Source organism: Chiroxiphia lanceolata, chromosome 3, assembly GCF_009829145.1.
Source record: "Chiroxiphia lanceolata isolate bChiLan1 chromosome 3, bChiLan1.pri, whole genome shotgun sequence".
Lineage (NCBI taxonomy): Eukaryota > Metazoa > Chordata > Aves > Passeriformes > Pipridae > Chiroxiphia > Chiroxiphia lanceolata.
Window position 1 is genome coordinate 14,970,033 of NC_045639.1, and position 24,441 is coordinate 14,994,473.

At 41.7% G+C, this 24,441-nt stretch overlaps 1 protein-coding gene across 1 annotated transcript; it reads left to right on the forward strand.

The window, feature by feature from the left end:
- Positions 1–529: 529 nt before the first annotated feature.
- On the forward strand, positions 530–23,639 carry LHCGR (luteinizing hormone/choriogonadotropin receptor). The gene is made up of 11 exons (XM_032681213.1): positions 530–714; positions 6,673–6,744; positions 9,310–9,384; positions 10,924–10,998; positions 11,551–11,625; positions 11,718–11,795; positions 14,471–14,539; positions 15,199–15,273; positions 16,477–16,662; positions 19,847–19,927; positions 22,178–23,639. Exons 1-11 carry the CDS (start codon positions 530–532, stop codon positions 23,415–23,417), a joined length of 2,211 nt encoding a protein of 736 aa, XP_032537104.1. The 3' UTR covers positions 23,418–23,639.
- Positions 23,640–24,441: the final 802 nt, after the last annotated feature.

A 24,441-nucleotide genomic window follows, 5' to 3' on the forward strand; every position in this document is an offset into this window, starting at 1 on the left:
TCATCAGCAATACAGTGACGGTGCACGGAACCTTAAGAGAGCGTTTGACACGGGCATTTGTATCCCAACCATTTCCATCCTCTAATGAGGCTGCTATATCTGCACAATAAGCATTTACCCCCGTTAAGGGAGCTGGAACACATATTCCCCCAGACACAAACTCTCAAAGCAGTTAAGAGCCAGACGAATGAGTGTTTCCAGGGCCCACAGCTCCACACCACCAGCTTTCACACTAGGAATGGGGAGCGTTGAGGAGCATTCCTGTAGGAACGGGAACCAGAACTTCTGAAAATCCAAGGAAACCTTCTGCCGGCCACCTGTAGGCTTCGCTGCCAACTTCACCCGTAAGCACACGCCACCGCAGGACGATCCCCGGGCCGCCCTGGGGGCCGGGGTGGAAGGAGGGTGGAGGGCAGCGATCCCGCCCCGGGGCGGGGGCGCTGGGAGGAGAGCGGGGGCGGCGGGCGCGTCCCGCGGGCTGCGGGCGGGCAGAGGCGAGAGAGGCGGCGGAGGGGAGCGGCGGCTGGTCATGGTGCCCGCGCTGCTGCTGCCGCCGCCGCCGCTGCTGCTGCTGCTGCTCCCGGTGCTCCCGCTGGCGCTGCTCCCGCTGCCCGCGGCGGCGGGCGGGCGCTGCCCATCCCGCTGCGCCTGCAGCCAGGGAGCGCTGCGCTGCCCAACGCCGCCGCAGGGGGCGCTGCCCGCGCCCGCCCGCGCGTAAGTACCGCGGGACCCGCGGGGGGGACCGGCAGGGACAGCGGTGCCTTTCCCGCCGGGCGTGCGGGATGCTTGGAGCATCCTTCACCCCGCGGCGGGGGGGGAAGGTTGGGTGGGGAGCTTGGGGCTGAAGTTTTCAAACTTTCAAACTTTCAAACGAAACCCAGACGCGGAGTTTGGTTCCCCCCACCACCACCACCTTAGGAAGGAGACGCACGTCCTCTCGGCGCCTCTTCTCGGTGGGCAAAATGTCCCGCTCTTTGCTGGCCTCAGTGACAGAGGGAAGGGGTGCGGGTATCAGGGCTTTCTGTGTTCTCCCGCTGTGGCTGCCTTTCCTATTTCAAAATCAGCGCCTTGTAGTGGCACGGTTACCTTTTAAGAAATCTGATTAAAAGGTTGAGATATGGTCTTAAACCTTCCGTCAGTTCTGGGGTCTGTTTTTTCTTTCACAAATCTGTTGGACTTCTCGCAACCTCTTCTCCCAAAGTTTGTGCAATTAATTGTCCTGCCTACACTGAAGCATGATAATCCTCCTCACTGTGCTCGTTGCCTCTTTTTGAGGTCCAGCTCATTGACAAGTTATTGACTAACTTCTTTTCCCTCTCTGTTAGTTAAAAAGCTGCTGTGGGTCTTGACAGCTGTTTGGATCCCTGCAGGGTGGTCCATCATACCTTTCTACCTAATTCCTCTCTGGGAATTAGTATTACGTTATAACAACAAGGAATCACGGGCATTCCCTTTCCCTGCTCCCACACCATGCTCCAAGCTCATGGTCTGATAGACCACACCAAATAATTGATATGTGTAGGTATTCAAGTGTTGTTTTGTTGTTTATGGGCTCAATTACAGCACTGATCTAAACAATCATGGCATCAAAATATGGGATTAGAGGAACAGCAGATAGGACAGTTGCCATTTCTAGGATCCATTGGTTATCTGTGGATTAATTGAGCTGCAGTTTTCTTATTGTGCCCCTTTTGGTAACAAAGCCTGTGTTTTCCATTTTCATCTGATTTGTTTGTAAATTTAACATGCTCTTGAAATTCCCCAGGGATGATACTAACCCTGATCTCCTCTTTCCTTTCTCCCTAGCTCAAGAGTTGATAGGAGGAAGAAAAGCTAATTTGTGTTAATCCAGAGCCATGTGAACCATTCCTCCAAAGTCAGAGATTTTAGAAAAATCTCTGTCCTGAGTTTGTTTTCTCCATATTTCCCTGTGTTACCTTAGTGTCAGAGAAAGCAGAGCCCCTAGTAGAAGCTGGATACACTTTCCATAGTTATTACAACAAGCACTTTTCTTCACCAGTATTTGTACCACACGCAGAGCCAGCAGTGGATCGATCAAATCCACTGCCTGCAGCAGCAGAAACAGATAGGGAGGATAGTTTTTGCAGGGATTTCACATGTGTATTAGGGCAATGCAGGTCACAGCCCTGAGAGGTTATCAAAATCTGTAAACTTATATGATTTTATTTTCTTTTTTTGGTTTACTCTTTTATTTCTCCTTTTTCCATCTGCCACCCCAAGAAGAAACCACATCTCAACCTCAGTGATCAGGTTAAGACAGATAATGGGTTTATGGCTGCTGCCAGTTATGTTTCACCCAGAGCCACAGGGCTAGGGAATGGATAAAAAAGAAGAGAAGAATTTTTCCTTTCAACCTTTAAAATCGCGTTTAATCGTGATGATTGTACACAAATTCCAGCTACTAGGCTGGCTGTAGAAAACAACTTTATAGTCAGAAAACAGTTCAACCAAAATTCTGCTCAATACTCCTACAAAGAAAATATTTACACTTGGTAAAAAAACCCCTGTCTTTCAGTCTGCATTCGCAGACATACCCAGCTCCTTCTACTTCCAACCTGATTTATATTGAACCTGAAACTATATTATTAAATATCCATTTCTTTGTATTTGGGTTTTTTTTTAACAGAAAGGTTATGTTCATCATGCAATTACAAAGCTGTAAAGGTGAATGTAGTCACTAACCCTACAGGTGTACATGTATTCTTGCTCTTTTTTTTAGTTCTTATTCAACCTCTTTTACTTTCCTTTCATCTCTTCCTTTGATTTTCATGCTAGTGTCCATTTAGCTGTTGTCTTCCCCTCTCTCTTATTCATACAGCTTTTTGAGCTTTGTTAGTACTGACTCCCTCTCTTCCTATACTTTACCAGTCTTTCTAGCTCTCTTCTCCCCCTGCACAGCTCTGTGTATGAGAAACAAAACAAGAGAACATTAATTTTGTCCTCTTATAGTCACATGTCCCTGTGTGCACTTTGGTGCTTGCAAGTGCACTAATAATTTTGGGAAAAAATGCTATTGCAGGTTGTTCCAGCACAGTTCTTGGGGTGCCCATGTTCTTTCACTGGTGCAACTGTAACACAGAAACCAGGCCTTAGAAAAAGTCCTTCTTAAAGGTATGGTCAGTAAAGAAAATAAACTCCAATACGTAACTCCAGTTATATCTGAGCAATTCAAGCCCTGGTGCTGTAATGAGCTGTGCTTCCAAATGTACTTTTGATAATTTGTTATATCCCAAGTATATGTCCTGTAGGGAAATTTCAGCTATTTTTCTTTACCCAGGTTTTTCTTGCCGTGTCATATTATTGCTGAAAAGGGCTTTCAAAATTATTAGAATTCTGTCAGGTTGCAGAATTATTTGTTTTATACAGTCCTCAATTGACCATACTTTTCTCAAGCTCCTGTTTTTAATTTGGACATTACACAAACACTATAGAACCTCCATTATTCAGACACCTTTGTATGCCATTTTGGCTATAGCAGCTATGTGTCTTCTTAGTCTCAGCAGAAAAATAATCTTTAATACACCATTACATTTTGAAACAAAATAAGATTTTCCTTCTTTTGAAATCTCATATGTACTTCTGGGTTTTTAAGCAAAGTTTATGTGGAAAGGCACCCAACTCCAGCTCTACAGCAATGGGCATTGGATACCTAAGACCTTTTTGCCCCTTCAAAAGCTTCATTTCATAGTGATGTTCACTTTCCTGTGCCTGTGTGTGCCCCTCTATGCAGAGCTTCTGAAGTAGGGTGAGTGGCACATGATTAGGCACCAAATTACGAAGCATCAAATTCAAAACTTTGTAGCAAAAGCCTAAAGAACTCAGCAGTTCTACCATGTCTGCACTGGGGGCATATTTGGCTCTTTGGGATTGTCAAAAGAATTCAGTTTCAGGGCCAAAGTGTCTTTCACGAGAGATATTGTGTCACCCATCATCACCTCATAGAAGGTACTCTTTGGGTGGTTGTGTGATGTATCCACCATCATAGTTCGCATTTCAGGTAGGTAATGCCCAATATACAGGGCTTTAAAAATCAATACCAACCCTTTACACTGCCCCCCAGAAGCTGATGAAAATCCTTGGAAAACAGTGCATTTCCAGCTGTGGTTTCAATCAGTGTTCACAATCCTCCCAAGTTAAGTCTGAGGTCACCACAAAATAAAATGCTTGCCAACAAGAGTCTGCCCTATGCATTCACCTTTCGAGCATTAAAAATACAAGTAATCCTATAAAATAGAGACACTAAAATATAGCAGCCAACCCAGCTACAATAAGTCACTCATACCTATTGCTATTGGGCTTATGGGGTTTTTTAATTATTTTTATTATTATTTATTGTCAGTTCAACTAAACACTTTTTCCAAAAGGCCAGTTTTGTAACACAGAGATTTCCTCCAGTGGTATGAGTGGGCTTGGGCTTTGATTCCTCCTCAACAGGACTGGAAATAGTCCTGAGCTTTTGGGGCATCTAGGGCTCTCGAAAGCTTCTCTTGGAGCTTGAGCCTATGTGGTAGCACAGGAACAGAGGCTTATCTTTTAGCAGATAAAAATTGTTGTCAGGTTGGATCAAGTTGCCTCTGCTATATCCCAGAAGCAAAAAATTTACAAGAGTGGTTTTATGCCACTGCTTCCTTGGGATAGACTGCCCATGAATATTTTCTAAAGAGCTCTTACTGCTCTCTGAGATGCTTAATGGGATGAGGTAATGTCAATGCAGATAGTTTCAGCTATCAAGGTGAAATCACAAGAATTAAAAAATGAAAACCAGTGAAGTTGAAATACAGAACAGATTAAGTGCCATCATGCAGTTTAACTACATTACATATTAAAAGGTCTGGGTCATCCCACTTAAATTAAACCACATAGCTGAGGTGGCTAAGCTCAGATCACTGTTGCCAGAGGTTTTCTGCTGGCAGGGAGGGGGGACTGGCACTCTGGGGAAGCAGGTCACTCCCAAGCCATGCACTGTCAACTGCTCACCAGCACATCACAGGGAGGTAGGAGGCTCATGGGCTGATATAATTAAAAGCCGAGACTTGGTTTTATTTTTTGCACTTACAGTCACATTTCTATTTCTTTTTTAAATGATAATACGTTTGCAAGGAGTTTCACAAAAGGTGTGCTTTGTTTTCCAAGGAGCCTGAGCTGATGGAGCAGTTATGAGAGGTTCTTGCTGCCAGGGTTATAGAGCAGGAATTTCTCAGCTTCTACTTTTTACTTCTTCCTGAAGTGCTTTTCCTTTCAGCTCAGTGTCAAGCCCTACTGCAGGTTATCTCTACCTGTCTCTCCCCTCACGGAAAAATACCTTCTTCAAGCTGCATGACAGTTTCATTTCTGATTTAACCAAATCTCACACCCAACCAAACATGCCAGCATCAATCTAGACCCAATCACAATAGTGTGAAAAACATATATATCCTTACAACACTCCTTTTAGGTAGGGAAGCATTGTTATTCCCAGTTTACTGACAAGAAGACAAGGTGCAAGGGAACTAAATTATTTGCCTGAAATCATACAGACTGTTTGGAACATAGGTGGGAAGTGACTGCCAGGCTCATTAGTGCATCTAGATTTGTAACCCCCAGACATATGTGAGTGTGACAGCCTGCTATTATAATGTGTGGGTATGACATATATGTACATAAAAAAAAATACATACATACATACATATATAAAACTATAAACATTTAACATAAACATTGATCAACATAAACATATGTCTTCATATAAAGAATTATGACAAGAACAACCAAAAAAGCACATTATATGAATAGCACAGAAACATTTCAGTCAAAAAGCCTTGTGGGGGATTTTTAAGGATGGGAAACAAATGTCTCTGACTAGATATTTGTAATTATAATGCAAAATGGAGCAATTATCTGTTTGCACCGAGATAACGTCTTGAAATATGTTAAATATTTTCCTATGGCAATTATCAGGGAAAGTGTGGTCATTGCTAGATAAATTGGCTGGTAAAAGTACTGTGGTTCAGATGTGGACTAGGGTGGTAAAATGCAAATCTGCCTCCCACATCATTATTAACTTCCTAGTCAGAGTAACTAAAAATTAAAAAGAAAAGTATTCACTTGCTTTGAATTAACTAACCACACTGACGCAATTTATTAAAAAAATAAAAAAATACACTGTATCATGCCTCATTTGGAGCTCTTCTTCACCTTGTACACAGCCAGAGCTTCGCCAGAGAATTCAGGATGCCATGCTGCAACATTACAGAGATACTGCTGGGCAGAGAACATGGTCCAGCAAATGCAAAGATACTGTTTTATAGAGAAAACTTTACATGAAACCCACTTCTGAGGATCTAACCTTAAATAGCCTATTGCTTCCTTTGACTGTGAATGTAGCAACCCATTTTCATCAGGTTATAAATTTCCTTAGTAGGTTATGATTATTATTGATTTGATGGTGATTAGTCTCAAATTTATGCTGTTGAGGAACTGACCCAATATCCTTTGAATTCCATTTAACCGAGATCAATGACAAATGGATCCGGCCCCAGAGGTAAAGAGAACTGCAGGAAAAATGAAGTGGCATTATGCTTTATTGGTTTTCTCCCTACCCTAATGGTACAATCTATAAACAAGGAAACCCCATGCCTTACAATCCTTTCCTCCGTCTCTTCTTTTTCTCAGATCCTTTACCCATCTCCCTGTGAAAGTAATCCCATCACACGCCTTTGAAGGACTTAGAGATGCCTTCATCATGTAAGTTGTCAATATTTTCCGTAGGCTTTTCCTTAATTTCTTGCTAAAAATTCTGTCGTAAACCCCTATCCTAAACAAGGTTCTTTTATAATAATATGAAAACGTGTGACTAAAACATACCATTGATGAAAAAAAACCCCCCACTGGGGAAGGATAAACATAGCGTTTATTTCTTATAAATGTTATATAAAAGGTCCTTTGAAAAGGTGGGATTTTTTACAATTGTTTAACAGATCACATAATGAAATATTAATCTTGTCGGAGAGAACTGGATACAGCTTAATAAGGGTGAGAGGAGCTTTTGATTAGCAGGGGGAATAGATTTCTATCATCAAATATTACCACTGCAATGATAGCTTTGGCATTATATAATACCCAAATAAGATACTTCTTTGGCATTTTGCAGTGAAAGATAAGCTTGGCAGAGCATCAGTAGAACTGCACTTTTTCTTTGATCTTTCAGTTTGCAAGTGCTGTAATTTCACACTCTGGGTCTCTGTTGCTTCCCGACCCTTGGCTTTGTACCTATTTAACATCAAGAACTCAGACATAAGGCTCGTGTTACCCCTCTTGCCCCTTTTTCTGTTCTTAACCCAGCTGAAAGATGGCATGTTTGAGACTCCCTTATTTATTATTTTTTATTTTGTCTTCATTGAATGGCCTCTAAAGAACAAAGTTGATGACACACCAATGCAATGAAGAACAGGGAAATTACCTCCCCCGGAACTTAGGTAGCAGCACCAATGCTGCTGCTTTCTTTTCAAGGTGCACTTTTTATACTTCTCTGCTGCATGTATTCCCCTGCAATACAGTGTCATAGTAGAATCCAGTGGCACTGTATTGTTGCATCCACTTGCATCTGAATGATTAATGAGAACTTTACCATTTTCACACAGGAGACCAAATTAAACCTACAAAATTTCTCCTACCTGTATGACTTGAGGCTAAACTTTCCCAAAATGTATGCATGTCCTATTCTCCTCAGAGAATGGCTTGTTCATTGACACTTTCCCTTCCACAAAGAAAATTTAATTTGATTTCTTTGTGTCCCTTTAATGAATCTGTCCAAATGAACAGCATAGAAATCAATGTATTTTTTATGAAGTAAATCTATAGAACACTTCATAATTTTATTGAATTGAGTATTGAATTAGTATTGCTTTTTAGAATGCATATTTTTAAATTACAAACCTCTAAATCATCTATTTGGCAGTACATCACCCTCTGCAAATGAGATGATAAATTATTCTCACTGCCATAAGTCATTCCAATATATGTAAATGGAAAACCAGTGGCAGATGGGGGGATCTCACAGAAGACACAAGTTTCAGACCCCAAACCCGAGTTCTTCAAGTTCTGTGAGCAGGCACTGCTCCCTCTCAGCCTGTGAGTCTTGAGGACCAGATGCCCAGCAAGCCACTTATTCTACTTCCATCTTTCATTTATAAGTAACTAGTGCAATACCAAAAATAACATTCTCACTGAATTTGATGATGAAAAAAATCATTAATATTTCTGTAAGAAATACGTACATATTTACTATATGATTTCTAGTGTGCATCCTCCTTTGCCCCTACAAGTGAAATACAGAACTCATTCTGATCAAAGGAGTTTTATATCAACAGCAAAAGAACTTGTTTTCTCATAATTGTAATTGAAATAAGCTAACTCTTAGAACTGACTGATTTTGTAGATGCATTCCAGTTGTTCAGAAAATATTTTTTCTTGACAGTGTATAATCTTAGGTTTACTTTGTGTGCCCTTCTAGTCAATTCTGTCCAGAAAAACACTGTTTTGAAGATCTTTCCCATTTATATGCATCAATATATACTACTTACTTTCAGGCTCAATTTTGCATAGCTCCACAAATCTTAATCTAACAGACATTTAACAAGCATTTAGTAAGTGGATTGTTTTTCTCTATGTTCAGTATTGGTTATTCTTGAGTACACATGGGGAATAGGAGCATCTGTACATCAAAATCCAAGAGTGCCGACAAAAACAGTTATGTTGGTCGCTGTAATGATGAAAAAGAGCCACTTCCTTTCAGTTTGCATGCACATAATGAAAATGGCATTCAAATCCAAAAATTATTCATAAAATGTGCTGAATCCATATTTGTGCATTTCTACATCTGTGGATTAGATGACCATAATTCTGACTTGGTAATAGCATATGTGAGCACCGTGAACATTATCTATGTCCCTACCCATGGAAATAAATTCACTAAGCAGGACCAAAAGGCTCACAGGCTTGGGCTCACTCTATTTACATTAGTTCTGGCCCTTAGTCTCTACCTCACCTACAATTTACTGAGAAAATGGAGATTGGCTGTTACAGAGACACTTATTCCAAAGGGTTGGCATTCCCTTTTGCCAAGGCAGCAAAATGTTGGTCTGTCTCAAACCCCACTGGCATGGGCTCCCACCATGTCTGAGTGGAGGCACTGCTGCCAAACAAGAGGGGTTGAGCAACTGTGTATAAAAAAAGCAAATAGAGTGGAAAGCCCATTGCTGGTGGCTTTTCTGTTAATATGTTGCTTTGTGTCTCCCGTTTTCATTGTAGTGAAATCTCTCAGAGCGACTCCCTGGAGAGAATAGAAGCGAGTGCATTTGACAGCCTTCCTACCTTGTCTGAAATGTAAGCATCAGTTAAAAAAAGGCATCCATATCATGGTTTAGGATCATCAAGGAGTAAACAGTCTGCAGAGAAGTATTCTTGGACCAAATCTGTCTCTATTACTTTGGTTGGCTTTAGTTGAGATCTATGATGAGAAACATTTCTCTCCAAGGTACCATATAAAATAGGGAGCGCTCTGTAAGGCCTGGCCTTGGAGATCTAATGCATGCAAAGACATCCATGCCCAGAAAATCCCTCTGCTTTCAGTGAGCTCGATGACAGGAGCACAGCTCTATGTCTACTTCTGCTGGCATTGTCAAGCTTTCTAAGCAGGGAAACAATTCGAGATGGCAACAGATGAGAAAAATCTTTCTTTTTGAAGATGCAGTTTTCAAAGCCCTACAGTATTTAAATTCAGCTGCTTAGTATGCATAGCTCTTCTTTTGAGCACTAAAATATTACTCAAACAGAACATGTACTGATTTTAAACTTGACCTGCATAGCACAGGCATATGAGAGAGAGAGTTAAAAGCAATGACTAGGAGAATGCTCTGAAATATTTAGTGAAATTGGAAACTATAAATCTGATTCAATATCTCATTACTGCCTTTTTCGCACAGCATGACCAGTGAGTGGCTTAAAATTGTGCAACTGAGGACAAATCCATCTCTTTTTTTTTTTTTTTTTAATCTTGTATGTGAACGTCCCTGAAGCCAGTTACTCACATAAGAAAGAGATACATATTTGTCCACCTCTGATTGGGTCCAACTTCCACTAGAATCAATGGTGGGTTTAGGGAAGGAATAAAAGATTTGACCCCATGTGTTCACCTACAGTTTATGGATAGTTTGCCATATGCCTGCCTTCCAAAACCAAAAAGCTAAGGAAGACCATAAAAGAGCTTCAGGAGGCTCACAGGAAAACCTGTTTGACTCGAATGTTCTACAAGCCTCACATTGCAAGGGCTTGATGTCCCAAGCTGCACTCAAGTCAAAATTCAATGAGTGCTCTGGGTAGGTGGGTTCAATGGCATTCTTGAACTTCCAAATTTTCTTGACATTTCATATAGTAAAACCTTTGAATTTTGTAAGTCATGCATAAGGAGGGAGTTGAACTATAGTTACTGGACTTTAGGCAAACATAGATTTACCAGATAATGTGGGTGCAGAAAGTGCTCCTTGATAAAGAGATCTGCCTGGGTTTTGAGCGGCCACTGGCAAACGGAATTTCCCACACATTTCTCTCCAGCTCCCCATTTCTACAGATCCATGGAGGCACCTGGTACTATGAACAACTGCTCTAAGGAAGTCCATGGTCCACTTCCACCAGTGACCAGGATATCCAAACCAGATCATCTCAGCTCAATGAACTGCAAGAATTCAGGCACTGTCTTTTTTTGACTGCCTGACAATTATGGGCCATTTTTACTACCAACAGTGCTTCAAAATGCACCCAGTAGCATATTTGCAGACTGTTTTCTGAGAAAGCAAATCACAAGCAAAATTCGGTACCCTCCCAAATCTATGATTATAGCACTGAAATATTTTTCCCTTATTACAGATTGATCCTGAACACGAAAAATCTGCTGCACATTGAGCACGGAGCATTCAGAAATCTTTCAAGGCTAAAATACTTGTAAGAAAGAGTTGTATTCCTTTGCTCTTTGCTTTATTTATTCTTTTCTCTGAAGCAGAAAAATCACTTAAAGGACTGTAAGGAAGAAAGAAGCTTTTCATGCATTATAGTATACTAGAAGTACATACATCATTTACAATAGCTTTAATGTATAGTTAACCAATAGTGATGTCTTTCAATAGGCAAGAAAATAAAGTAAGCCAGGGCAGGGCAGGGCAGTGATGGACAAAACAGAAGTCTGCAAAGTAGTTCTGGTAAGTGCTTATTTCTAGAATAAAGCTTTCAGACTGACAGGGCACTATACAAAAGGGGTAACTAAAATCTGTTTCTCGTGCTTAATGTAGAGAGAAAGTGCTTCTCCAGGGCACTGCTTGACAATTCTACAAAACTTAATTTTTGTAAGTCTTACTAACACATTTGAAACCTAATTCAAAATTATCATATTTGTCACCTTTTAATGCACTGTTAAACTCAAACCTACTAGGTCAGCTTCTTGTTGCATCCACTCTGGTAATATTTTCTCCTATAAACAGGAATTATGCTTTTCTCTAGGAGCATTTGTAACACTGGAATAAGACAATTTCCAGACCTGACACAGATCTTCTCATTGGAAGCTCATTTTATTTTGTAAGTAGAGACACAACCTAGCCCAGCTGTGAGTCTTTTCCATCTTCTTCCTGGATTGCTGACAAAAATACCTCTTTTTCTTTCTTCCAAAGGGAGCTCTGTGATAATTTGCGTATGACAGTTATACCACAAAATGCTTTCCAGGGGATGAACAATGAATCACTGACACTGTGAGTAAAATAATCCTAGCTCCAGTTCCTTCTGCGAGGATAACACTTCTCTTGAGAAAAGCAAGTTGACTTCGTAGAAATTTTGACATTAAGCCCCATAAAATATGTATCTCTATCGTGAGTTAAATTTGAAATGCTTAAGAAACACAGAGGTCTTCTTCAAGCTGAAGAATGGAGTTTTATGCAGAAGATAACTTCACATAGGAAAGAAAATAGAACAAGGGATCTAAATCTTCATCTTTGATGCAATGTTGCTTTTAAAAATACCGTCAACAGGATATAAACTCCAAAAGCTGCACTGGAGGCCAAAGTCTCTCTTTTTCCCTCAGGGGTGCAGTTTCATGAAATAGTGTTTTCAGGGGCCGGGCAGACTGAGAGAGCTGATTTAATACTGCTGAGCTTCAGCTGCAGGGATCCCTCTGAAGAAGAGGGACAGAGAGAGAAAAAAAAATTGGTTCAAAGTACTGATACTGCTTCTTACCCTGATTTTTTTGACTCGGCTTACATTGATTCCTATAACTCTCCACACCCAAGACTTTCCTTTTAGCCAACCATTGCTACAGCTACTTGTGAGATGGGTGGGTTTGATGCTCCTCCCCACTTGAGGAACACAGAAAGCAGCGGAAAGCCAAGGTGAGATGTCCTCTCCCAGCACAGCACAAACCATGTATGAATTTCACAGTGCCCTTGTCCTCACAAAAACTTCCATAAAGTACTGTTGAAATAGGAAAAAAATCACAGACTGAGCCTCTTTTTTGGGATGTGGCCAAAATTTGGGTCTCCTGAGGAAGGACCTGCTGAGCAATAGAGGGCAGCAGCAGGCCATCTACTTCATGCTGTAACCACAAACACCAGTGTGGAGCCCTGTAAAGCACCTTTGTGGTCCAGACTGCAGTACACATCCAAAATGGGAGCTTTGCCTTGAGACAAACACGTACCAAAAGCCCTGTACAAAATTCCATGAATATTTGCACCTGTAAATGAGCTGTGCACACCAGCAAGAACTGCAGTTGGAGGACCGGGTTCTTCATCAAGCTGATGTGTCAGCATGACAGTAATTTCAACACAGATTTTATGTATTGACCAATACCTTCTGAAACCAATAGAGGAAGTGGGCATAAATGTGACTGAATGCTGCTCCTACACAATGCTAAAGAGGAGAAATTGCTTAGATTAGTGCATCATTTTATCTTATGACCCTCTTTCCTCCCAACAAGTTCTCAAAATAACTTCAGCAAAATTATGATTCTGGTAATGGTGCAAGAAAATGAACATAAAAGAGATGGAGAAAGGTGCTTAAAGTTTTTACTGTAACGCTAAAGTGTGTTAAGTGGGAGTGAGTCTAAGTCAGGGAAGAGCCAACAATCATTTTTTTTCTCCCATCCTTTTGTGATAGGGAGCTCATCAGAAGAAGAAAAGAATTATCTTAGCAGCGGTTTCCTAATTGTAGAGCTACATGTTAACTCCACCCCATGCAGTTAGCTGTAATTAGCTGAAGTAATTCCTCTTGTTACAGCATGGTCTGGTGAAACACAAGTAATCTATGAAGGTATAAAGTCAGCCTGCAGTAATACTTTGCACTACAAATAGCTAAATTAGCCTTTTCAATAGTTAATGTTTCATGTGGATGGGGAAATCGATCCTACATACTGTTGTGGCTTTTAAGGGAATCACTAATTTCAGCAATGTGCTTAGGTGCCTTCTCCTATCAAATGTAGCCAGGTGCTCCACACACTTCAGTTATTCTTGGGAGCAGGCTCCATAGGCCCACTTTGTGCTCTCCCAAAAGCAGGTGGAAAAACAATAACAGAAATGTTGTTTAATTTATAAACTGTGCCAAGTTTTCTATTATGACTTAAATAAAAAATATTTATATACAAGTGACTATATTGAATTTGTATTGGAAACATGAACTTAATATCACAAATGCATATTGATAGACCCATAGGTTAGATCTCCCAGTGAAGGAAAAAAAGAGCTGGACTTCAGGTGTAGCAGAGCCCAGCCTTTAGGTATCTGGCCCCAGGGTGGGGAATCAAGAACAAAGAAAGGCATCAAGGGTCCCTGTGCAGTGCAGGGGACAGCAAGGTTTCCACTGCACAAATCAAGCCTGGCAGCAGCACTTTGGAGAAGCTGGTAACTCACTGACTGCTGGATGATGCACAACTTGCCCCTGCCTCTCTACAAAGCTGCCTCTTGGGCTGCTGGAAGATTTGTGTGTCCACAGAGGATCTAAAATCCAGCAGCACCCTCCAGGCTTTAGAGTTGCTTTCCACCTGACACTTTTCTAGCCCTGGATTTGCACTTGCTGATACCACAAAATCCAGGTCTTCTGTCTCCAGGTTGTTGTCTGTGTGCCAGAAACAGCTTACCTGGAGTAATGTCTTATTTCTGGATCTCAGCTGCAGGTAGGCACAGACAAACCCCTCAGAGGGGGGAGGATCTGAACATCAGCAGAAGTTCTCTTCAGCAGCTAAACAGGAAGGTGCTTAGGGAATTTAAACTGCAACTTTCTTAGAGTCAGTGTAAGCTGTGCTATAGTTACCTTTGTTCTTTATAAGCAAACCCTCTAAACATTAAAATGAATGCAGCATTAAGGTTTGAAACTTGCAATACATACCATAATCTCGCCTTTACCAAATCCTTTTTCCTTACACACTTTTTTTAATCCCCAGCAAATTGTATAAAAATGGATTTGAAGATATCCACAGCCATGCCTTCAATGGGACAAAGCTGAATCAACTGTGAGTATGTTTTCCCTCCTCAGTAATAAATAGTTCAGTAAATAATAATTCAAACACAGCCAAAGGTTCTTCCTTCAGCTTAACTGGCTGTGTCTTGTATTTCCCAATACTCATGAGAAAAATACATCTTTTGGTGTTAATCCTGCAGCTCTTACTGCTTTGTCTGAAACACCATCCCTTAGAGTATAGCAGTTTTTATGAGAAAAGCTCATCATTTTTAATAAAATTTCATACATTCTGAAATTTAGCAGTAACAGTGGAAAACTTGAAACCATAGCCAAAACTGAGGAACCTACAGTTTATGTCTGGAAACATCAATAGTTTTTAAATCCCTTCACATGCTCTGGGACTAGCCTCTTGGTTTGGGCAAAACTTTTGCTGCATTTTTGTACACTGCCACCACAATGAAAGAACCAGCCTGGTCGTCCCTACTTTAAGTGAGGAAAATTTGGAATTTATCAGGTTTAACTGTAGATGGTAACAATCTGATGGCATCAGCAGAGGGAGAGGTCACATGGGAATTACAAGTACTCCCCAGCCAGGTATTGCAAAAACCACCTGTGTGATGGGAGAAGGAATTGAAATAGGTGTGAGAAGGAAACGAAAAAAGGGATATTTTAAAAAACAGATGTAAAGAGAGTTCATGCTTGAATCCACAGAATTCTGAAGGACAATAAGAACCTCAGGCGGATACACAACGATGCTTTGAGAGGGGCCACAGGGCCAGATGTCCTGTAAGTATCCACTCTGTTACCTGAGTATCCCATGGGAACTGTGCTGTGCCACACGGGCTGTGTCATCACAACAAACACAAGCTTTGAGTCTGGAAAGAGATTTGACCTCTTACCCTCTGTTTATGAAGTGAAAACATGTCAATAAGATGCCATGAAATTACAGGGTAGCAAAAGGCTCAGTTTGCACTGTGACAGACACCTATCAGCCAGTTCTAGTGTTGGGATTGACCTCCACCTCTTAGATATTTTGGGCTTTGCTTTATTTGTGTCAGATCCTCGTGATCCTTTTCCTGTGTCTTATATTCTAACATTGCAAGCTAACTTGTTCTTTGGTAGCATGGATATTTTTTACAATACATTATTTTAGAATTTAGTTATAAAAGTGAACTAGCTGATTGCATGCTATAAGGTTGTGCTGAATAAAACACATTATTATCATCTTCATGATTTATTAATCAAGTACTTATTGGAGGGCTGCACTGGCTGTAACTCCATGTAGTAAAACACAGCATGTTGTACTGTAAATAGCACTCTGTGCTGCACGTGCCTTTTTTGTTCCTTTCATTGGTACTTTACAGTACACAGCATTACTAATATCATTTTCACAACTGTAGCCTTTTTTTCCCTTGTTTAATGGCCTGACTCTGAAAATCCTTAGTCCTGTTGATGGCCTTTCCTCACACAAAGAAGTTACTCTAAGCCAAGCTGCTTAAGTTTGTGTTGGCAAGAATGATGGATTCTTTTGGGGCTTTAACTGGTAGTTGTTTAATTAAAACACCTAGAGCAGCCCTTCAGAGCCAAGCAGAGAGGCAAGAGAGCATCCTACCTGTTAGCTGGCTGGAGAGTCACGTTTTCCCACTTTCTTCTCTCCCTGTGTGGCTTAAAGAGCCATCCCTCACTCCATGCACAGTGAATTTCAAGAGAGAGGTCAGGGCACAGCACCTGGAGCGGTGGGCTTCAGTTTTTCCAGGAGAAAGTGAGCTCCTTGCCTCGCTGGGGGCTCCTGAGCCACAGGCATACTCTTACCCCACTGCTCTGTAGTTTCACCGACCGTGTTTCTGAACTGGGTATCAGGTGCTGAAGTGGCTTTGTAGATTTAGACCTTTGTGAAAAGCTGAGTTGCTGTTGCCTACTGTCCTTTGGTGCTTTGGTGGCATTTTTATCGGTGTGAAAAGAAAAGAGAATGCTCTCTTTGTTCCACAGGGATATTTCTTCAACAGCGCTGGAGACCCTGCCTAGTTACGGGCTTGAGGCCATTCAAGTCTTAAATGCAACATCATCTTACTCGTTAAAGAGGCTGCCACCACTGGATAAATTCAGCAGTCTCCTGGAAGCTGTTCTAACATATCCCAGCCACTGCTGTGCTTTTCGAAATCTGAGGACAGAAAAGTAAGTCCGAATAGCACATTATTGTACTGCGGTACTTCAGAAGCTCCAAAATGCCAATTCTTCTTTATTTAGCTCACAAGGTTTGATTATCTTTATTCCAGTGGCAGCAAAGCTGTGGTGTGTAGCAAGGCCTTGCATGAAACAACAGATCTCTGCTAAAGCCAGGAAAATGATGTCCATTTATTTTAGAGCAGAAGTGGATCCCATCCTGTGTCCTGGATCTGCCAGCAGGAACATTATTCTAAGTTTGCTTAAAGCTTAAATATTTTTCTTGGTATCTCAATTAAAAAGCCTACTGGCATGCAGAAGGTAGATCTTCATCAACAGTATGTTGCCTTAAAAAAAAAAGAAACCCTGTAGCCTTTAGCTATGTAGCTTAATTAATACAGGTGATATGATGACATAGTAGAAAAGGCAGGCTTTCAATTACCCACCAAAATTAGGGCCTGACACAAGTCTACAGAAAGATATTACTTGGTTTAGTTCAAATCATTTCAAATACTAGACAGTATAGTTCTCCCCACAATTGGAAATCATGACCCAGAGAGAGCTTTGCATCAGCTAATTTGAAACAGCCAATCTGAGAAAACTGGAGCTCATTTTTCAGCATTTATATTTCAAAGAAACCAACCCTCTGTTGGCTTTAGGCAGCCAAAGCAACCCCAAATCAATTTAGTTTGAGCTGTGAGGATGCCTTATTTCTCATCTGTCTCAAATGAAGGCTACAGAAAAAACATACTGAGCATTCAGTTGTGAGCAGCCTGATCTGTGTCACTTGCATGACTTCACTTCAGGACTGTCTTGCAAGGGCAGAGTAGAATACAATTCTTTAGGCTAAAATTAGGGGTGATGCTATGCTTGTTCTGCCTACCTCATTTTACTAAGGGGTCCTAGATTCTGCAAGAATAGAGCAAAGATTCTACTGTCAAGGGTTTCCATTGCTACTGAACTCTGATTCAGTCCCAGATCAAGACTCTGAGTGGAATAAATGCAGAAGCAACTCTGGGACAGAGAGAAAAAAAAGTGTTCTGATAAAGAAAACTACATTTCTGATGAATTTTCGGGTACCTGATTTTGCAACATGGCCATGCTCTGTAAGAACAGGGGTGCTACAGAAAGTCACTTTCTTATATTAAGTGACTGCTTTCTTAGTGAAGTGGGGCGGGGAAACTCCATGCACATCAGGAAATGACTGCTCCCCTACCTGTGGCATCAGCAGGGTTCAGAGCAGTGCTAATGCATTACCTGTCTGCACAGCACTGCCTGCTGGAAAAACCCTGTACAAGCAAGAGGCTGTTATCACCTATATGACCAGGTACTACAAAGAATCTCTGTCTGTTTTTCCTTGTCATCTATTGATGACAACAGAAGACAATGGAGACTGAGACCTCCCAGGACCTTGCCAGGTTACACAGGGAAGAATCTGTGTGGTTTTGTATAATCATGGTCACAGAGCTGCAGCCTGTTTCTACCTCCTTCTGTTGCTGTGTACTCTACATACAGTCAACCCACCAGTTTTTACTCCCCATGTCCCAAAAGTATATATATAGCACCTATAGACTGCACTCTCTAATCGGTGAAATATGGTGACGAGATAGGAGAATAAAGTCCTCAGACTAAATATTTTTTAGATTTGTGAGGTTCAATTGTGGTGCACTTATTCCCTGAGCCATGTAAGGGAGGTGGAAGGTAGCATTCAGTTCCCTAGACTTTCTTATACTTGCTTAAATGTGGCAGGGGGAGGGGAGGAAGCAGGTGCACCCTATCTTCAAGAAATTAAAAGAAAAAAATCATTTCTTTTGCCATCCTGTTGTTATAACCACCACGTAGGGGCTTAGATTGGTATCTTATTTCTCTCATTATACATAAAACTTCCTATAAGTTTCCAGGTGTCTGATTCTCTTAAGAGTACACAAATGAGCTTAGTGTTTTTGCTGGTTCTTTCTACTGCTGTTGCAGCAGTGAGGTGAGACAAAGCCATTTCCATTCATGCTGATAGAGTACCTGGTCCACACTTTCAAAGCCCAAAAATCAGAGATTTTGCCAAATACGTCATCTTTCAATTTGTTCTTTTCAAACTGCTTTACTTCAAACATTAAAGTCTACATCCAGATCCCAGACAGTTTTTAAAATAGAGTATTCACCTGGGGAAGAATAACTCCATGCACCAGTATGGGCTTGGGGCTGACCTACTGGAAAGCAGCTCTGCAGAGAAGGACCTGGGGGTTCTGATGGACAACAGGCTGTCTATGAGCCAGCAGTGTGTCCTTGTGTCCAAGGAGGCCAATGGGATCCTGGGATGCATTAGGAAAAGCATTGCCAGCAGGTCAAGGCGGGTGATCCTGCCCCTTTACTCAGCCCTAGTGAGGTGCATCTGGAGTGCTGTGTCCAGTTCTGGGCTCTTCAGTACAAGGGGGACAATGGAGCTCCTGGAGTGGGTCCAGCAGAGGGTGAAAAAGATGATTAAGGACATCTCTGTTACCAGGAAAGGCTGAGGGAGCTGGGCCTGTTCAGCCTAAAGAAGAGACAGCTCAGAGGCAACCCTCTCAATGTCTATAAGTATCTGAAGGGAGGATGTCAAGAGGATGGAGCCAGGCTCTTCCCAATGGTGGTGAGCAATAGAACAAGAGGCAACAGGCAGAAACTGATGCACAGGATTCAAGAACCGTCTGCATGCAGTCCTGTGCCATGTGCTCTAGGATGACCCTGCTTGAGCAGGGAGGTTCGACCGGGAGAGTCACTGTGGTCCCTTCCAACTTGACCCATTCTGTGATTCTGTGTGATTCTGTATCAGGCCAGTTTCCCAGCAGCTGTTAACAGTCACTTCTCTAAAAGCCAGTGTGACTACTACCATTCATACTGGTGGAGAATCTGGCCCACTTCAATACAATATTTCAAAACATACCTTTTAATTTCAGCTTGAGTTATTTCACTATAAAAGAATACATCATAAACAATAAACAAGCTGCAAGACCATCCTTACAGCCCTCCATTTGGTCCTGCCTATTGTCACAGTATTTAAAGCCTTCTCTTTTCTGCTTCCAGATATCTGTGTGAATGTTCGTGCTGCCATGAGGCCAAACTCTAGCTTGCCTTACATATCTGTGAAGATCACTTGCAGAGAAGACAGGATTTTGGCCAAAATTCAGCTTGAAACTTAACTTTCTTTTCATCCTTCTTGCAGACAAAATTCATTGCTTTCCATTTTTGACAACTTCTCCAAAGAGTGTGAAAACACCATGAGGAAACCAACTAACGAAATACTGTGAGTACCTCTCTGCATACAGATGCTGGAAGTAGCAAATACAGAGTTCCCCCTGCTGCTGTTCATGAGTTTTTCTCAAACAGCATGTCTTTGGCTGCCAATTCAGTCACCCTTACAAGTTGCGCAGTGGTAATTTTACTATCATTAAACCAAGATTTGTGATTTTGATGCTCAAAAGAAAAGGGAAAAAAAAACCCTTCATGATGTCATGAGCTTTACTCACTTCAGTTTCTCTTCTGAATTCCTGAAAGGCTTTCAAAACAGTTATTAAATATTTTAAAAAGTTAATGGCCTACATGGAGACTTTCCATGCCCTGAGATAATTGCAGTTGTTAGTGTGATTCAAAGAAGAGCTGCTACTGTTAATATTTTTATTTTTGCCTATAGAAAGGATAATTAGAAGTCTGTGTATCAGTAGTTTTCCATGGTAGAAATAGAGTCCCTGAGTTAGAAGTGTGATGACCCCATGCCAGTGGTTTACTCGGTCTAAACATGTCTTTTCATATCATAAGAGTTTTGTCTGAGTGTATTCAGTGTGACAATGAGAAGAGCTAATATCAAAACTGTGGTGTTGACCATGCTGGATTACACAGGCTCTAACCCAGTATTCAAGGGAAAAGTTTAAGGATTTGCTATTATTCACCCCTCTACAGCTAAATGGGAGACCTTGGGACTTCCCAGCAGCCCTGATGTGGCGTCAAAGCATTGTAAAGTCTAGAAAAAACAAGGTTATGATCACAAAATTTCAATGGCTAAATACAGCTGAAATGTGATTGATTCATTGGAGTAATGACTTCGTTGGACATTATCTTGTTTGCTGGTTGGTGAGGCCTCCTACACTTGCCATTTGGTTTTATCTATCTGTTTGCTTTGGAATGGCAATTCTGTTGCATTCCTCCTGTGCATTAAATAATCTGCCCAGCCTATTGGGTCCTGAAGCTTTTTGCTTTGGTAAATCCCAATCCCAGCAATTCTCTGAGCAGACATTATATTAAGCAGATAGAAGTAAGACCATGGTTCATGGTCTGAATGGCTGCAGAACCACAGCAGAAATCATCTGAAAGTCCTAAATTCATCTTATTAAAAAAAAAAAAAGCTGCTTGCTCCTGGCAGCATGTTTACACTACCTCTCAGAAAATCACAATCATTTTTTATTAATAAATAGAATCAAATGTATTCCCTACTCTTCCAGTTTAAACAAGGCAATTAATTGCAAGACATTGGCCAGTTTTTCATATATGAAGAGTTAGGATGACAAGATTTGGAGGTTATTTGCTCAACAGGAATAGCTGAAAAGCAGCTCTGCTTCATTTGCCAGTTAAGACCCTGCTCCAGAACTATCATTTAATGTACATGCTTCAGTAGATGTGGAAGCTTAAGCATGTATTTAAGTTATCCCAAAGCTACCAGTTTTCTCTAGAGTTGTCCCTCAGAGATGCTTTCCATGTCTCACACTGCTGAGTGTTTGCCCACCAAACACTCACAGTCAGGATGATTGGGAAGTTGTGAAATAGGTACCTTTTATGGCAGGGAAGTGCCATAAAAGACTGTGTTTCGTTTAAAGTATTTCTTCTTTGGTGGCCTTATCACCACACTCTTGATGACCCAGAGGTTAAGGAGGTCTATTTTAAACACCTAAAACGTTTATAATTAGGCACTGGGTCCAGTCTAGATTTAATAAACTCCTAGCCATCAAAATTATTTAGTTAACCATGCACTTCTACTCCTTCCTTTATAATACTGCAAATATCAAATTCCTCAGCACTTCTCAAGTCATACATAGTGTCAAGAATTCATTTGCTAAGTGCCTTTCCTAAGGGAGGTAACTGCACACAGTTATCTTAGGTTATTTTAGTGTGGCTTCTATAACTGTCTGATAAACCTATGTGCTTCAAACCTGTAATCCATCAATTCAAGTGTAACTGTAGCTTGGACTACAGTCAACTGACAGCATGAGAACGATGGCTCACTTACAAAGCAATCACAATAAAGTACTTACAAATAAGTGAGTTGTATAAGAAAGCATTCCCATGGGTATGACTGTGACCTCTGCTGCTCTCCAAGGCTGCTACCCAAACACAAAGCATCCTTACAAGGCTTCATTATTTGTAAACACTCTGTAGAAACACGTGCAGGAAGTCGCTGTTTTAAAACAACTGTTATCTGTTGTATTTTAGAAAAGACTGCGAGCAGCATGAAACAAATAATTCACTTCTGTTCGGGGGGGTTGTGTTTTTTTGATGGTTACAGATACGATTCTAACAACACATTGCTGTGGTCAGCAGGAAAGAACATACATTCCTTCACAGATGAAGAAAACTCTCCTTACAGCTACTCAGCCATTTTCGATGACAGCGAAATGACCGGCTTTGACTTTGAGTATGACTTTTGCCAGCCGAAAGTATTCACGTGCACTCCAGAACCAGATGCATTTAATCCCTGCGAGGACATCCTGGGATACAGCTTTCTCAGGGTCCTGATCTGGTTCATAAACATCCTTGCCATTGCCGGCAACTTCACCGTCCTCCTCGTTCTCATGACCAGCCATTATAAGCTCACTGTTCCTCGCTTCCTCATGTGCAACCTCTCCTTCGCCGACTTCTGCATGGGACTTTACCTGCTGCTCATCGCCTCTGTGGACGCCCAGACGAGCGGTCAGTACTACAACCACGCCATAGACTGGCAGACGGGCAGCGGCTGCAGCACCGCCGGCTTCTTCACGGTGTTTGCCAGCGAGCTGTCGGTGTACACGCTCACGGTGATCACCGTGGAACGGTGGCACACCATCACCTACGCCATGCAGCTGGATCGGAAGCTGCGGCTGCGGCACGCCGTGCCCATCATGCTCGGCGGCTGGATATTCTCCATTTTGATAGCGGTGCTGCCTCTCTTAGGGGTCAGCAGTTACATGAAGGTCAGCATTTGTTTGCCCATGGATATTGAGACGGGTCTTTCCCAAGCCTACATACTGCTGATCTTGGTGCTGAATGTTGTTGCCTTCATTGTCATTTGCGCTTGCTACATTAAGATTTACATCGCTGTTCAGAACCCAGAGCTGGTAGCTGCCAATAAAGATACCAAAGTGGCCAAGAGAATGGCAATACTGATATTCACGGACTTTACCTGCATGGCCCCCATCTCCTTCTTTGCCATATCTGCTGCCTTTAAAGTTCCTCTCATCACAGTGACCAACTCCAAGATCCTGCTGGTCTTATTTTACCCCGTCAACTCCTGCGCAAACCCATTTCTCTACGCAATTTTCACCAAAGCATTTCGAAGGGATTTCTTTCTGCTGATGAGCAAGCTCGGTTGCTGCAAGAGCCGAGCGGAGCTTTACAGGATGAACTATTTCTCTGCTTATGCCTCCAACTGCAAGAACGGCGGCTCAGCCACAGCCCCCAGCAAAGCCTCACAAGCGCTGCTGCTCCTGTCGGCGTTAGAGAAGCCATATCCTGCAGTGCGAGACAAGATGTCTTACAAGGAAAATTAAACCAGAGGGCCAAGAGATGCAGCACTTTGCAAGGCCAGTTGTAATTATTCTAGTAACTAGGGATTATTTTCTAATGTCCTGAGCATTTCACAATAAATAAAAATGCCAGTCAATAATTCGTAAGCAACATAACTGTTGTGATGTTCAAAGTGGTATTTTCCCTTTCCTTCCTTTGTAACGACAGGTATAGAAGGTGACTATTAGGCAAAACTCTTCTTTAGTGGGGACCAGAGGAGCCCAGGAGTCATCAGGTTGCTCTTGATGTTAACAGCCACTGCAGTGATTGCAGTCTGGCTTCTTTTTCTCCAGATCTGCTTCACTGGAGTATTTAAAGCCTGTCTGCTACCTTTCATGCCTTCTTTTTCCATTCCTGTCAGCTGTGCTGGCATTGTTGGGTTAAAGAAAGGGGCACTAAACTAGATGCCTCCCTTCATTTCATCAACAGAAGGTTCCAATTACACAGCCACCTACACCCAGTTAAAGGAAAATGTTCAAGCGGTGGGTTGTAAAGATGTCACCAAGGAGAAAAGTTGATCTATTGAACCTTTGTTACTAGCAATTTTGCAGTTTATATTAGATCTTAGTCTGAGCTGGTAGGTAATTTACTTAAAATATTAACCCATACACAGCCATGTATGATTTGGAAATCACAGGAGATCCAGTAGGTGTAAAACCCCACGGCTGCACGCAGGACTCTATTTTGGGTATCATATGTGCACACACAAAAATCAGGTAAGCTGTAAAGGCTCTCTCTCAGCAGCAGAATAACTGCCCCCTGCACAGGCAAGTGCTGCTTTGTTTTCTTTCCAGGACAGTCTCATGAACCATTTTCATCTGTCCACTCTCTGACATCACCTGTGCCAGAGGCATTCAGGAATGCACTGGGGCTCTTCAGTACCTACAGTCCAACTCCATTCCCACCTGATGAAGCAGAATAGTTCCTTTTTAGTGACCCTATTTTCCTATTAAACTCCCTCTTTTCTTTCACCATGCATTGCCTGATGCTAGGTGATCACGTTAAATG